Here is a 14,504-nt window from a genome sequence, read left to right as displayed (position 1 = left end):
TTGAAAAGTTTTTCCATTACAGTATAGCCACTGTATACAGCGCGCGCGCGCGTGCGAGAGAGAGAGAGAGAGAGAGAGAAAGTTAAAAAATAAATAAAGTCGCGCGTATACAGCGCCTCTGTTACGCTATACCGGGAAGTGCGTATAATTGCGCGGATCGATTCGCGTGCGCGCTGCACCGAGTCGTCGGCCAGAAAAAATCGTGCAGTTTTACGATAAGTGCCGAGCATTAGCCTCGGGAAGCTAAATCATCCGTTCGCCGCCGTGTGCTTTTTATCGCCGCTTAGATATATACCTACGTAACGCGAGACAAACAAAAAGGCAATTATCATAGGTAATATATACACGAGCGCGATTCGAATCTCTCCCCGCCGTGTGTTATAAGAAAATATAATGTATATATGGATATGATGCGTGTATGCGGCGCTCGATATAGAGGAGAACAAGATGCAGCTCGAATTTGAAATTCGATTAAGATTCAGCGGGATGATAAGTCCTCGGCTCTCAGGAGCCGAGAGCAAGATAAGGCTAATAATATTCGGCCCTTATTCTTAAGAACGAGAGAAAGAAAGGAGCTTTGCGCACTGCGCGCTCTTTCTCTCCCTCTCTATACCATCCGCAGGTTTAATCAAGAGCGCGAATATTTAAATTCCGAGAGAGCGCGGCGTTATTATTCTTCAATTTGGATTAGAGCCTTTCGGAGATTCCGTTCCCACACGACGGCACCTACTTATATATTATACCCATTTCCCGATTATACCTTTCTCTTATATACATATATAGGTGCGCCTGTGAATGTTAATCGCTCTTTCTTTCGTTTTTCGCAAACAATGTTTATTGCAGTAGTAATCAAATAATAATAGTAATAATAATAATACTAATAATAATAATACTCTCAATCGTCGTCGGGCTCGTCGAGCACGGAGGGCCCTGTGGGTCCTATGCCCATGAAGAGCCTCAAATACAGATTGATAAGCCAGAGGCACAGGGCCGAGGCGTATTTGTCGAGGGTATCGGCGACGAGGAAGTGATAGTATCGAAATCGGTTGAAGTAGTATTTGACGCTCTGCCAGGTGGTTCGCTCTTCGCTCGCTACAACTGCGCTCGACTCTTGCCGGCTGTCATTATCGTTATCGCGACTAGCGCTCGAGATCTTATCCTTCAGCTCCGCTACGGGTTTTCTCTGCTTCACTTGACACTCGCTCGAATTATCCGACGACATTTTTCTTCCAGCGACGACTGCACATTTGCCGAACCTGCGAAGTGTGTACAAAAGCGATGAGATATTGCCTGCCATTTATACACACTCTAGACTCGACGTATGTTGTGTGTACGTTGTAATGCAAAAAAAAAGCTGCACAGCTGTTCGCACGCGCGTGACTCCGCCGACACGCGGAGGATATCTCGTTGCGCTTGACTTACAGCTCGTACAACGCGTACAATATATATATCCTCGGGTTTCTCTAGTTAACGCTATATAGCTATGTAATTGTATTGTTATTACCTAGAGAGAAAGAGAGATTCTATCGAGACGTCGCTAATAGAAGGTCTGCACTTTCACGTCTCGTCGCCGCACAGAACTGCAGACGCGCCTGAGTAAGAGGCGCTACATATAATGAGGAAAAGATAGCAGAAAAAAGCGCGGGCGTGACGTCGAGCTCTATACACAACGCTGGACTCTGTGCATTGCACCGGAGTGGGAGAGCTAGAGCGAGAGGAATAAAAAGAGCCACGTACAGCGCGCGCTTCACCGCACATGCGCGTTATGTTACACACACTCTCAGATAACGATGTTGTTTCAGCAATACACGCTATGTACACTATAGTTGCCAGCGGCGCGAGAAGATTTCTAATTATCGCTCGCTCTATACTCCATAACTATTGTATATTAATTGTATAAACCCGCATATATGACATGCATGTTTGTGTACGCGCGTGTGCGCTCGAATGCGCGGAGCTTTCAATTTATTCAAGCATCGTTTCCATTGGTCAACTGGAAAATCAATTGCAACATTGTTACGATTCATACAGGATGATAAATTAAAAAGCTTTGTAATGCCCGACCGCGCGCGCACGACGAGGGCAAACAATAACAAGCAATAAAAGCGAAAAAGCTTTCGACGTGTGTGTGATAAACGAGCGAGTTGCTGAAAGAGTGAGAGAGAGGGAAAAAATACACGAGCTGGCCCACATTTCCAACTATTCGCCCGAAAAAAAAAGCAAAAGCCTCGCCGGAGGCGAGCGCCCGAGCTTAAACACTATACTGCAGCGCAGCTCTGCGGTGTATACTCGGTCTCCCCCTCTCTCTCTCTCACACACACACACACACACTCTCAATCTCGCTCGCACTATATACAGATATAGACATTTTATTATTTTATCGCGGCGCGAAATTATAGTGACCGTCGTCGGCTCGGAGCTGTGAGAGAGAATAAGTTTGACTGTGCGGCGGCTGTGCGCGAACAGAGAGTGGCGAGGAAGGAATAGAGTCGAGGGAGGAAAGTTGGCTACAGCAAATTTCCATTTAGAGAGACTTTGCGGTATTGCTTGTTATATGGCAGCTAGCGAGCGCCGAGGAAAAGGATCGAGAGCGAGATGAGACTCTCGTCAAGTGGATTTGAGCGCGAGATCTCCGCCGTGAGAGCGACAGATTGCGGCCGAACGAGAGCGAGTATTGAAATTTTATTCGTGTTTAGGATTTGCCGGTGTGCGCAATAAAAATGTACAATATGCGTCGATATATGCGCCTGTATAAGATAAGGATAAAAGCGCGTATATCAGTCAAGCTCGAGCTTTCGGAAGGATCCGTGAAAGCCGAAGAGATCGTCGACGTTGAGCGTCGGCGCTGTGGCTGGACGTAGAGCCTCGTCTACCGTCCCGGATTTTTCCTCCCTGAGAAACCAGTCCCTCCACTCGGACAGTTTCGACTGCCACTTCTCGTCGAGCTGATCCATCGACGGCTCTTCACCGCCGTAGTCCAGCGGCAGCACCGACTTGGGTATCGAATCGTACAGCGATTCCAGGCCCGACGAGTGCACGTGTATCTGAAAAAGGTATAAAACGGATAAAGGGATGAAAAACTCGGTCGGATCCGTGGGGAAACTAATGTAAATGCAATTACCCTGGCGGCGAGTTTCGGCTTGATCGCCGACTTGACGAGCGTGACGATGCGGTCGATGAAGCTCGGCGCGTTGACGAAGTGGATGCCCTTGATTCTGGCCCCGTAGGCCTTCTGCAGTCGGAATTACAGGGAGAGTGAGCGATGTGTACCGATGCGCACGTATAAAAGCCATTTCGAGTAGGCGCATACGCGCGAGGTGAAAAGAAGAGCGTAGATATATATGATAATACTGACCGTCGCGGCGACCTCGCACTTTTTCAAAATAGCCGGCGTCAGCTTGGCGAGGTGGCCCAGCCGCATAGCCGAGAGATCGTAGATGTAGATGTCGCCGAGGCTCCGGCACTCGGATATGCGCACGTCGCCTACCATAAAGGTGTACCTATATGTGCAGTACTTGCAGTTAATATTTCGTAATTCCATGTGCATTGTATGTGTGTGCGCGCGCGCGCGTGTGTGTGTGACCTACTTGAACAGGTCCCAAGGCTGGAACTTGCTGGCGTCCTCGTTGAGCGAGCGCAGAATCGAGACCCTGTACTTTTCGGGAGTGAGCTTCGGCAGACAGACCCACTGGCTGAAAAGCGAAAGAAAAAAGGAGAAATATACATATATATATACATATATATATATAGAGCTGCGTGACGCGTGGGCGTTTGCAGAGACTCTGAGGTGAGCATTATATAGGCTTACAGAGATTGGCGCAGCTTGGCGAACGAGGCGGAAGAAGGGTCCCTGTCGGTGAAAAGCTCGGGAACGAGCCGCCTGACCGTGTAGTACATGTCGAGCTTCTGTTTGGCCAGCTCGAGGCTCTGCAGCTTCGTACTGATGGGGAAGTACTCGAGCCGACGGTCTGGCATGTCTGCAGCGTGTATATATTGTGGATTGTTAAGGATATTACGAGAGCCGAGCTTTAACAAGGCCTGTGCGTGTCTCTATCTCTATCTCTCTCTCTCAAAATTGTTCTCCACTTGTTAAATATACTCGCAAATCCCATATTTTTAGCAACGGAAAATAATTAAATTAATATGCAGTGCTTTAATGAAATTCTAGCTCTTCGTATACCGAAAATTCATCCAAGTGTAGTTTTTAATTTCGACATTAGCCGCACCCGCAGTTTGTTGCGGGCGGTTGAGTTTACGGTATATAACGGTTTGTTCACCCCGCACTCTAGCGCAGCGCGACTAAGACTTTTATCGCAATATTTAACATTGCTAGTCTCAAATCTGATGCCGGAAGTTTCGAAAGCTTCGCAAGACTCGCTTCTCGGAAAGCGGAACTTTGTAGGACCAAATGCGAGATCACGCCGAGACTTACTACGTTCACGCGCGCGCGCGCGCGGGGGGGGGCGGCTAAGGCGCGAGAAAAAGCGAGTTTCGCGACTTTACAGAATTAAACATTTACACTCGAATGGCTGCAGCGCGAAGCTTTCGAAATCCAAAGCCAAAGCCGGATAAAGGTATTTTAAACTATGCCAAACGCGCGTCATTTTTCAAAAGTGAAAGTTACGTGTTTTCAGTAAGTCTATTATAGTGTATAGCACTCGAAAATCCGATCAGCTTGATAGCCGTTATAAGATAAAAAACGAGCCGGCATCGAGTAGGGCTTTTTCATTTTTAACTTTCCATCCGGAAAAAGTGCAATCGCGGCGAGATCCAATCGAGCTACGTATAATCCTTATGCCAGTATAGCTATATATACTCTCAACCGATCTCCAACTCTCTCTCTCTCTCTCTCTCTCTGCGCCGCCGCGAATCGGTCTAGCCATCGAGAGTAAGTAATACACACGCGCACACACCGCGCGAGAGGCAAATCCTCTGAAAAACCAAAGCGTATATATATGCGTATATCTATACTAACCTTTCGGCAAGTGCGGCTGCATCTCCAACCACTCCCTCAGCCTTGTCCTAAGATCCTCCAACAACTTCTCACTTCCATCGAGAGCCAAACACAGCTCCTCGGTACTACAGCTCTCGAGTAGAGGAACCATTATACTGCAGACTGCGACGACGGCGGTTATACACCACTTACTCAGCAGACCGCGAGACTGCGAATGTCCGAGTATTTCGCTCTCTCGCGAGCCTCGCGCGCGCGGCCTCGGTGAAACTCATCGCGTGCTGTATATATATATATATCTACCTGTGCGAGTATCTCACGCTCTCCTTGCGCCAGCAACAAAACGTGAAGAATCGTGAGTCGCATGCAAACTGCCAAGTATCGTCGCTCTCGGCTTGCGCCATTGACCGCAAGGCCGCGACGCTCGCCGAAAATCTAATGCCACATCGAATGAGAATAAGTATCGTAAGAGAGCTATGCACGCTGACCGCGCCGCTGACGCTACATTATACGCGGGTTAGTATACTTGCATACAGACAGACACTTTTTAATAATCGTATAGGTTCGCGATTTCGGGAGGGAGGGAGAGAGAGAGAGAGAGAGAGAGAGATGCTGCCTTGTGCGCGCGCAGACTCGGCCGCCCTCGGGGTATCTCGGATAAGCTCGTCCTCTCGCGAGAGGCTGCTGCTGCGCGCGCCCTGTGCACTCAGCTCTCATCAGTCTAGTCCAGACGGTTCAACCCCGCGCACCCGTCGCCTCTCTCTCTCTCTCTCTCTCTCTCTCTGGTCCTCCTCTATTTTACACATCCTGTATATAGAGCAGTTTTCGTGCAACAAGCCGAGTGTGAGCAGTCTCTCTGTCCCAAGTGCCTAGTGTCCGTAGATCCGGGGTGTTGTCGTCCTCTTCGGATACATCGCGTAACGACACAACAGTATAGAGCTGTATACACACACACACACAGAGAGAAGAGCAGTGAAGGAACTCGCATGTAGTACACGTATATACAGTGGTGTATAGGCAGGCGGGAGGAGAAGTAGTCGCCAGTATATAGGCAGCAGCTCGGATGGATCCGGGCCTGACTCGGCGACGGCGGCGGCGACGTCGCAAGCAGCAGCACCAGCTCGCAGGAGTAGCGTGATGGCGGAGACTAGTACGAGCTGACGACGGACGCGACTATTCCACGGTGAGGCTCATCTCTCTTTTCTCTTTTCGCGACTCCCTCCACGACGACACGCACACAGTCGCTCTATAGACTAGAGATAGCGCGATAGTCGTATGTATATACCTATACTCCGCACGTGTTGCTCTTTCTTACTCGCTCGCACTCGGCGCACTCGCTGATGCAGTATATAGGCGATTTCAATACAGGTTATAACGCGCTTGGAAAATTCGAAGAATAAGCCGCCACCCCCCCCACCCCCCGAATAGCCGGTGTAGTGTTTCTGCGGTGTAGCGGAGAGAGGGGGAGAACGAGAAATGTACACGTCTGAGCAAATTCCAGATTACTGTTATACGCCTCGGATAACATTTACATACGGCATACATTTGCAGCAGCAGCAGCAGCAGCAGCGGCATTCCGCCGGCGGTCGACGTCGCGGCCGGTCGCGCTCTATAGCCCAGGCTACGACGATATCCGCTTAAGCCGCACCCCTACCCGTTTCTCTCTCTCTCTCTCTCTCTCTCTCTCACTCTGATCTCCTCTATCTCTCTCTCTCTCTCTGTGTCTCTCCTCCTCCTCCTTTTCCAAGAAGCGCGCGCGACGTGTATTACGCAATATACGTCGTCGTCCTCCTCTCTCCGCTATACCACCCCCCGAACAACTGTTCGCGTATTTCCCTTCGCGCTTTCGCGTGTCTGTGTGTGCGCGCGCGCGCGCGCGCGATACATGATAAAAAAATGTGTATACGCGGAGGGAGAGAGAGAGAGAGAGAGAGAGAGGAAGAAGCCTCGGTGGCTGATTTTTTTTTTCAATTTTAACGTTTACGCGAGAGAGCCGCGCGTCGACGCAATTTTTAAAGGCTTTGGACCGGAAAGCTTTACGGCCTCGTAAAGCAAGCTCGCGTCCGGCGATCACGCACCGCTAGCTAGCTAGGTGCACACACTTTTTTCCTCTCTCTCTCTCTCTCTCTCTCGTTCATTGCTCGCTGCATCCACACATAAACGTACACGTACACGTACACGCATACCGCACCGGTGGGTATAATATATTAGAAAATCCGACTTTATTGTTTATTGCGCTGTCGGCGCCGAGGAGGCTATCGGGCAGTGAAAAAAAGAGGAGAATCGGCTTTAACGGCCCTAATTTTTCATCAATGCTCCGCAACCGCGCCAAGCCATCAGCAGCAGTATAGCAACAGCAACAGCAACAACAACAACAACAACAACAAGTCCCATTATAGACTCTCTCTCTCTCTCTCTCTCTCTCGCGCGCGCGCGTAGATATCCGTACATACGGGCGCGTGAGTGTAATTGCCATAGTCGTAGGAGGTAATCGCGACAGTTACTAGGCCGGACCGCACTCAATCGATCCTCTCTCTGTCGGACGCACACTACACGGCGTGTCCGCACCGCAAATAAACCTAATCGCGCTCTTGCGGCCAGTAGTAATATGTCGGCGAAAATTCGGCTTCTGTATGCGTCCGCCGCGTTTCTCTCTCTCTCTCTCTCTCCGCTGCTTCTGGCGTCGGTTCAAGCGGAACACATATAGAAGAGAGCGACGGGAAGGCGGTTTTCGCGCCCCCGTTGGCTGGCAGCTCGCCCGGAGACAAAGGATCCACTTGCTGTCGGAATCCGTTTGCGGAACCGAAGAAGAAAACAGAGTCACCCCCATCCGTTCGATTACAGGAAAAAGCTGCGCCATTTACAACCTATACACGAGCTTATAATACACTCTCTCTCTCTCTCTCTCTCTCTCTCTCTCTCGCTCTCTCGGCTATCCGTGTTAGTGTTTGCGTTTGAGGCCTCGTGTATTAGGAGCGATTAATAAATAAAGATATGGCGTGCGCGCTGTACGCTATCGCGTGTCGGTTAATTGCTCGGAGGTAGGAATTATGGCCGGGCAATTTAAAAGCCGAATTATCTCCTTTTCGCCGCCCCAGAGCGAGCAGTGTGTACACACAAGCAGCGCGGTAGAGAGTAGCTGAGTAGCTTATCGCCACGGCATATCTCTGGGTGTATCCGCACACACGAGATAGCCCAGAGATACACAGAGCGAGCGAGACTGTGCTTTTTCGCGGCTGCTTATAAGACACAAGCGGCGACGTATAGCAGCAGCGCTAAATGGGAAAAGTCGAACGTCGTGTCGAATCCGCAAAGCTCGTCATCGTATACGTATACGCGGCTCTTTAATCAAAGACTACTACTTACTCATCAGAGCAATCTCGATGCGGCGGCAGCAGTGAGCGCGCGCGCGCGCTCTCGCGTCTTTCCTCAAGAGAGGAATACCTAATTACAAAATGAGTTTAGGGGGCGCGCGGCTGTTAATGTTAATGAACCTCCCGGAATGCGCGACAATTATTCCCGCCGACACTTTCCTTTGCTCTCACTTCCTCTTTCATACGTATAGGACTGCTGCAGCGCTGCACATACTGTAAATTGCGCTTTTTTTTTCTTGCACTCGGAGCTAAAGCGTTTCTCTCCTCCGATCTTCCGAGTTATTTATAATTCACTGGCATGCAGCTTGCGCGAGTGGCGAGTATGGCTGGAGCTTTTATATATTTTTTAAAAGTCCGCGCGCTGCAAAGCTATTTCATATACGTATGCATTATAAGGTAACTGCACAAAGAAACTGCGCCGCCGCTGCGGGAGAGTAACGAGAGAAGGGGCCAATTTCGCCGCCCGAGAGTGGAAATTATAATTTAACAAAAACTTAACTACGTGCAGAGCAACGACTACGTCGGTGGCTGGCGATGCTGGAAGCAAGGACGGAGCTCTGTGTGTGTGTGTGTGTGCGTGTGTCTTTGAAGAATTTGCCCGGACACAGCAGCTGCGGAATCAAATAAGCAACAAAAGGGAGCTTTTTCGCTTTGTCGTAGAAGCTACTTTTTATTTTCTCATCAAGCGATTCCTTTGCCACTGTGTAGAGCGGCGCGATGCGCAAAGTGCACTTCAAGAGCCAATGGGAGAGAGGATTAGCGCGAGTATAGTAGTAGTCGTTGTGCAGCGCGCGCGCGCAACAATCCTACCGAGTGAAAATAATTGGACGCTAATGAACGCGTTTCGCTCTCTCTCTGAAGCGTGCTCGCGCGCACTCGTTACGGATTTTCAATCAAAAGTTATTTTTCCATCGAGAGCTTTCGAGAGAGAGAAGGGGACTAAAACCACGCGAGCGAGCTGTCTCTCTCTCTCTCTCTCTCTCTCTCTCTCTCTCCAGAGTGGAAAACCGTGTCGCGACACGAGAGGGGGTGGCAGCACAGCCGTTGCGCCGATCATATTTCAGCCAGCGTAACAGCCGAGGCTCTTCGTCTTCGTTCGTCGCTTGTCGTGACGCTCCGTGGCTTAGCTAAATTTTCGCCGGGCTGCATTTTTCATACGCGTCTGACCGAACTCGGATGCCACTACTGCTCTCATGCGTGTAGCCTGCCACACGAGATATTGGACTTCTTATATGCCTAAAGTCATATCGTATATACGAAAGTGCGACGCGTGCCCCGCGCTACACTGCTATTATGTATATGGCCGATCAATTAGAGGATCATTAGCGAGAGAGAGACGCGGCTGAGAGCTGCAGAGGATAAATCACTCGAGAGCTATTTGCTCTATACACGACGACACGCAATCAGCGGCGCTGTTCTCTCTCTCTCTCTCTCTCTCTCTCTCTCTCTCTCTCTCTCCGATGCTTAGGAGCTGATGCTCTACACACCGCTCTGCGCGAGAGAGGAGCGAGTGAGAGCGATTATTTATTGGGAGACTTATTGCCGGAGAGAAGCGACTCTCCCGCGTGCGCTGAATAATGCAAATCTAATTTGAAAGAGCTCTCGTGTGTCCCGAGATGGATAGGCGCGTGTGTATAGTAGTCTCTTTTTCGCGTGCGACCAATTAGTCCGCCGACTTCGATTCAATTATTCATTCAGACCGCCGCGACGATAAAATTCCTCTGTGTGCTCCTCCTCCTCGATGCAGCAGCTCTCCGCTGCCATCATTTATCTGGGGAGCTTTTTTAGCCCCCGTGCGCAAGCGCTTCCAGTGGCAGCAGCAGCAGTGGTAGTAGTCGCGCGCGGACAGCGAAAAAAAAAACCGATTTACTGCGAACGAGCGAGAGAGATATGAGATAAAAACCGAAGCAGCAGACTCGGCGACATTTTCAATCTTCCAAATTTCCACGCGCGCCAGCCCGAGCAAGCAAGCAAGCAAGCATCATGAAACTTGATTAGAAAGCCCGCGGGCATCAAGTCCTTAAATGAAGTTATGCCGGAGAACGGGAGAGAGCGGCAGAGGAGTGGGGGAAGGAGGGACGCCAGACCGCAGCGTCCTCTTTGCGGTCGTGCACATGAGCTCTCGCTCTCTCTCACTCTCTCACTCGCTTTGGTTTATACACCGATATACCGGCGCTCGCTGGCAAATTCTCCACTTGCTTCGAGAGAGAGAGAGAGAGAGAGAGAGAGAGAGAGAGAGAGAGGCAAGAGTCCGTTAACGTCAAAGCGTATCGATTTCCAGATAGTCAATGCACGCGGCAGCGGCGGCTCTCTCGCTCTGACTTTGCTTCGCTACACGCTCTCTATTCAAAGGAACTGCTGCATGACGGCACTTAGATTACGGCCCCGTATCTGCGCGCGCGCACACACACACACACAGAGCGGGACGGCTTATAACTTTTAGCGGTACTCCAGTACTACTCAATTACTATCATCTTAATAGCTGACGGAGAGGAGAGGATATGCAGCGCCGCTCCGATCGAGAACCGACAGCGTTATCCAGCTCTAGCTGCTAGATAGTAGTAGTAGTAGGAGTAGTGCTATATAAATTATAGGGCTCAGAAAATTCTTTCCCGCGCAATTTGCCACCTGCGCTTGGCCCTCGTCCAAAGTACACACACGCGCTCGCGCACTCGTCCTGCATATAAATCGCGAAATATTTCAAGCCGCAAACTGCATTTTCGAGAGAGAGAGAGAGAGAGAGAGAGAGAGAGAGAGAGAGAGAGAGAGAGAGAGAGAGAGAGAGAGAGAGAGCTGGTATAAATACACCCCCAGCGCAGACACACAAGCTCGCAGTGGGAGGGAGTGTAATTATACAAATCGCGATTGATGCGGCCTTATCATTTCACGCTAGAGGGCGCTGCCAAGCTCTAGGTATAGCCCTGGGCACACACAGCGCGCGCGGAGGTGTATAGCTTAGAGAGAGAAAGGAGCTGCTACATCCTCCCCGGCTTTATTGCATTCTTCAATTAAGCACCAGCGGCGCGCGCGCGCGCGCGAGCTCTTTACTGCAAGTGCGCTTTGTAGCTGCGCGTGGCTCGTTTGTGTAATTAACGGCTGGGTTCGCACGCCGCAGCGAACACGCCGTACATTCCCTTGCTGCTCTCTCTCCCTCTCTCTTCGCTAATCTCATTTTTATTATTCTTCCACTCTTTCGCTTCTTTGCCAGAGGCAGATTGATCAAGCTTGTATTTTAAGCACCCGATGTACATAGACACATATAGATATAGAGAGACAAGTTTATCGTAGCTGGAGGGGCTGACGGCGTCAGGTATTTAGAGCGACGACGAGTAGTAGCTTTCCATTAGTCAAACTCGTCGAAAGCTGCGCGTTGTTTGCACGTGACGTGATTTTAGGCTGTGCGAGCTTCTGAGGCTCTCTATAGCTCTGTATAAGCAAACGACAACGACAAGTCACGAGAGCGCAACTTTATTCATTGATCCCTGGCCACTAGGGGGCGCGCCGGCTGCTGTTATTTCAGTCTCGTCCTCGCCCAAATGGACCCGGGCTATACACTGCGGCTTCTGATATTATTTCAAGGAGCCAGGGAAGAAGATGATATTCAACGTTTACCGAGTATGGCTCCTGCTGCTGCGGGTATCTACACAAAGCGTGTGCAGCGGGTATTCAATGCGGCCACTGTGCGGCGACGGCAGCTATTGAATGCGAATGTCTCCTATGTGCGGTCTCTCTATACACACAGGTGGGAAAAATTTTCACTTGCGGTATACCCTAAGCAGCCGGAGCGAGACTCCGTGCAGTGTGCGGTATTGTCGGTTTTCCGTCGGTAAACCGCGAATCGAGTCTTGCCCCTCCATCCATATACTAATTATGCTCGAACCGCAATTACCGACTGTCGGTGCAGCCGCTACTGCTGCTGGCTAGTGCTAAGACGGCGGCCGACAGGCGAATCCACGGTATCTACATTAATACGTGCACTCGGTGAAATCGGGTTAATTGCCGAGATCTGAAATCCGATTACATATCTGCCTACTACGTGCGTTGCATGCGTTTGGCTATTAGCGCAGCTATATAACTGTATATACGTCTTCGGTCTGCAGGGAAAGCCTCTCCACCGCAGAGCATGTGGGCGGTGTGTTTATATACGCGGAGCTATTATGAGCCACATACAAGAGTTTAGCTCGGCCTCGAAAATGCGCTGTAAGTGAGAAAAAGCGAGGACAGAGGCGCGTGTAATGCGTACAAGTAGCTGCGGCTATACGCGAGAGGTGGAGAGTACAGTGCGAGAGAGAGAGAGAGAGAGAGAGAGAGAGAGAGAGCGGGTGGAGAAAAGCTGCTTGCGGGACTTGCGGAAGCTCGGATTAGCGCCCGAACTGACATGCTGCGCGCGCTAAATGGGATGCAAAGTCGTCGTCGTCGACGACGACGAGAGAGCGATGTATATCCTCCACTTGCCATTACTTACTTCCGCGAGCGACGATTCTCGCGCGCATTAATCGGGGCCCAAGTGGCGGAATGAATTCGCGATTTTCCACGAGAGGGCTGCTACTAGCGCTGTTACCGCCGCGAGGGATAGAGAGAGAGGAAGAGGAAAAATCGCGCAGCGCGAAAAAGAGCAAGTTGACTCGGGGCAAACAAAAGTAATGGAGGTGCGAGGAGTCGGAGGAGAGAGAGAGAGAGAGAGAGAGAGAGAGAGAGAGAGAGAGAGAGCTTAACTGCGCGCCTCCATATATACCTATACGTATAGGTGTTGCGAGAGCGCGTTGGCTGCAGTAAGGTAAAGAGTTGAAGGTAAACAGTAGCAGCAGCGGCGGCGGCGGCGGTGCGGCGGGAGATAGCGAGAGCGAAATCGAGAGAACAAGAGAAAAAGAGGCGATAGAGAGACGAGTAGAGAGCCATTGTTGCGAGATGTGGGTCAGCTCTCTCTCCGTCTCGCTGTTTAGTTCCGCTGCAGGCGCGTATATACCATTGCACTGCAGCAGAGGCGCATCGAGTTCCAGGACCGGACGAGCGCACCAAGACAGTCTCTTTCTCTCTGTATACGTGTATCGCGCAGCCAAGTTATTCAATATTAAAAGCCCAGAGTGATAGGCTACCGGGACGTTCAACTCGCGCGAGCGAGCGAGCGAGAGAGAGAGAGAGAGAGAGAGAGAGAGCTTTGTGCGCGTGCGAGCTGTCAAGACACTTTCTGCCGGCGAGATAGCATTCACGTGTACAGTGTGTAATATATAGTCTCGGGCCTCGGCCCGATTTAATGGAAAGAGCGAGAGAGCGAGAGGGAATATACGCGCATTTTCGATAATTTTATACGGCTCGAGGCCATATTTGCTGTAGCAGCTCTTGGAATTACAGTCGGCTTGATTGAGCTGCACTACTGCAGTTTAACGTCAGTCAGATTCCTCGACGCTATCTGCAGCTTATTTTCTCTCTCTCTCTCTCTCTCTCTCTCTCTCCCACTGGCGCGTATAAGCTCACGATGCTGCTTCCATTAATTAGACAAACGCAGAGAGGGAGAGAGATGCAGGGGAGTTTCCCAAATTATAACTGCGAGCATTTTTCATCCCCGAATCCAAGCTTCATTTGATTAATCGCCCAGCAGCTGTATACCTGTATACATCGAAAGAAAAGGCGAGGACGCTCGCGCTGCACATATACATCCTCTTTCGCTCGGCGCTCTTACATTTTTGCGGGGCCGAACTTTCAATCGGCGGAATTCAATAAAGCTTCGCTCTTCCTCCCTTCCTCTCGCATCTCCTTCTTCTATCTCTCGAGAGATAGACGATAACTTTATTGTCCAACACTTCGTCGCTCAAAGTGCCGCCGCCGTTGCCGCCTCTTCCTCCTGCAGCAGCAGCAGTGAGGATAATCGATCGATATCCCCCCCCCCCTCCCGCTCTCTTGCGTTGGGCGCCACTTACACGCGAGTGTTGACTTTTCATTTGATTCGAGAGGCTGCTACTGCTCTTGAGCCTTTACCGAAAAAAAGCCCTCACTAAGGCAGCGCAGGCCTCTTAATAATATATCAAGTCGAAAACGACTGTTATTAATAGGAGGGAATCCGGCGGCGGGGCCATTCTTCAGAAAGTTTGCGAGCGGTTCACCGCCGCGCGCGAGCTGCAGCCGCCCGGTAATATCTGCAGAGCTGTAAAATAAATCGTCCCGACGCCGCTCGCTAGCTA

At 50.6% G+C, this 14,504-nt stretch overlaps 3 protein-coding genes across 4 annotated transcripts in view; 1 reads left to right on the top strand and 2 right to left on the bottom strand.

Moving 5' to 3' along the window:
• Positions 1–812: 812 nt before the first annotated feature.
• On the bottom strand, positions 813–2,534 carry LOC100122796. The gene is made up of 2 exons (XM_001607981.5): positions 1,505–2,534; positions 813–1,256 (listed from the first exon to the last, which is right to left on the bottom strand). The coding sequence occupies exon 2, from the start codon at positions 1,220–1,222 to the stop codon at positions 896–898; it is 327 nt and encodes a 108-aa protein (XP_001608031.1). The 5' UTR covers positions 1,223–1,256; positions 1,505–2,534; the 3' UTR covers positions 813–895.
• Positions 2,535–2,664: 130 nt separating this feature from the next.
• LOC100678233 (alpha-tocopherol transfer protein-like) lies at positions 2,665–5,665 on the bottom strand. The gene is made up of 6 exons (XM_031922640.1): positions 4,976–5,665; positions 3,809–3,977; positions 3,588–3,692; positions 3,356–3,500; positions 3,122–3,232; positions 2,665–3,044 (listed from the first exon to the last, which is right to left on the bottom strand). Exons 1-6 carry the CDS (start codon positions 5,103–5,105, stop codon positions 2,778–2,780), a joined length of 927 nt encoding a protein of 308 aa, XP_031778500.1. The 5' UTR covers positions 5,106–5,665; the 3' UTR covers positions 2,665–2,777.
• LOC100122767 (potassium channel subfamily K member 18) overlaps positions 5,643–14,504 on the top strand; it is a 45,398-nt gene continuing 36,536 nt past the window's right edge. For both annotated transcript variants that reach the window (XM_008211617.4, XM_008211616.4), the window contains exon 1: positions 5,643–6,134. The gene's annotated coding sequence lies outside the window, so the exon portion shown is untranslated. The remainder of the gene's footprint in view (positions 6,135–14,504) is intronic.

The sequence above is a fragment of the Nasonia vitripennis genome, chromosome 2, assembly GCF_009193385.2.
Source record: "Nasonia vitripennis strain AsymCx chromosome 2, Nvit_psr_1.1, whole genome shotgun sequence".
Taxonomy (NCBI): domain Eukaryota; kingdom Metazoa; phylum Arthropoda; class Insecta; order Hymenoptera; family Pteromalidae; genus Nasonia; species Nasonia vitripennis.
Note: the sequence above shows the minus strand (reverse complement) of the source record. Positions and strands in the feature narration are given on the sequence as shown.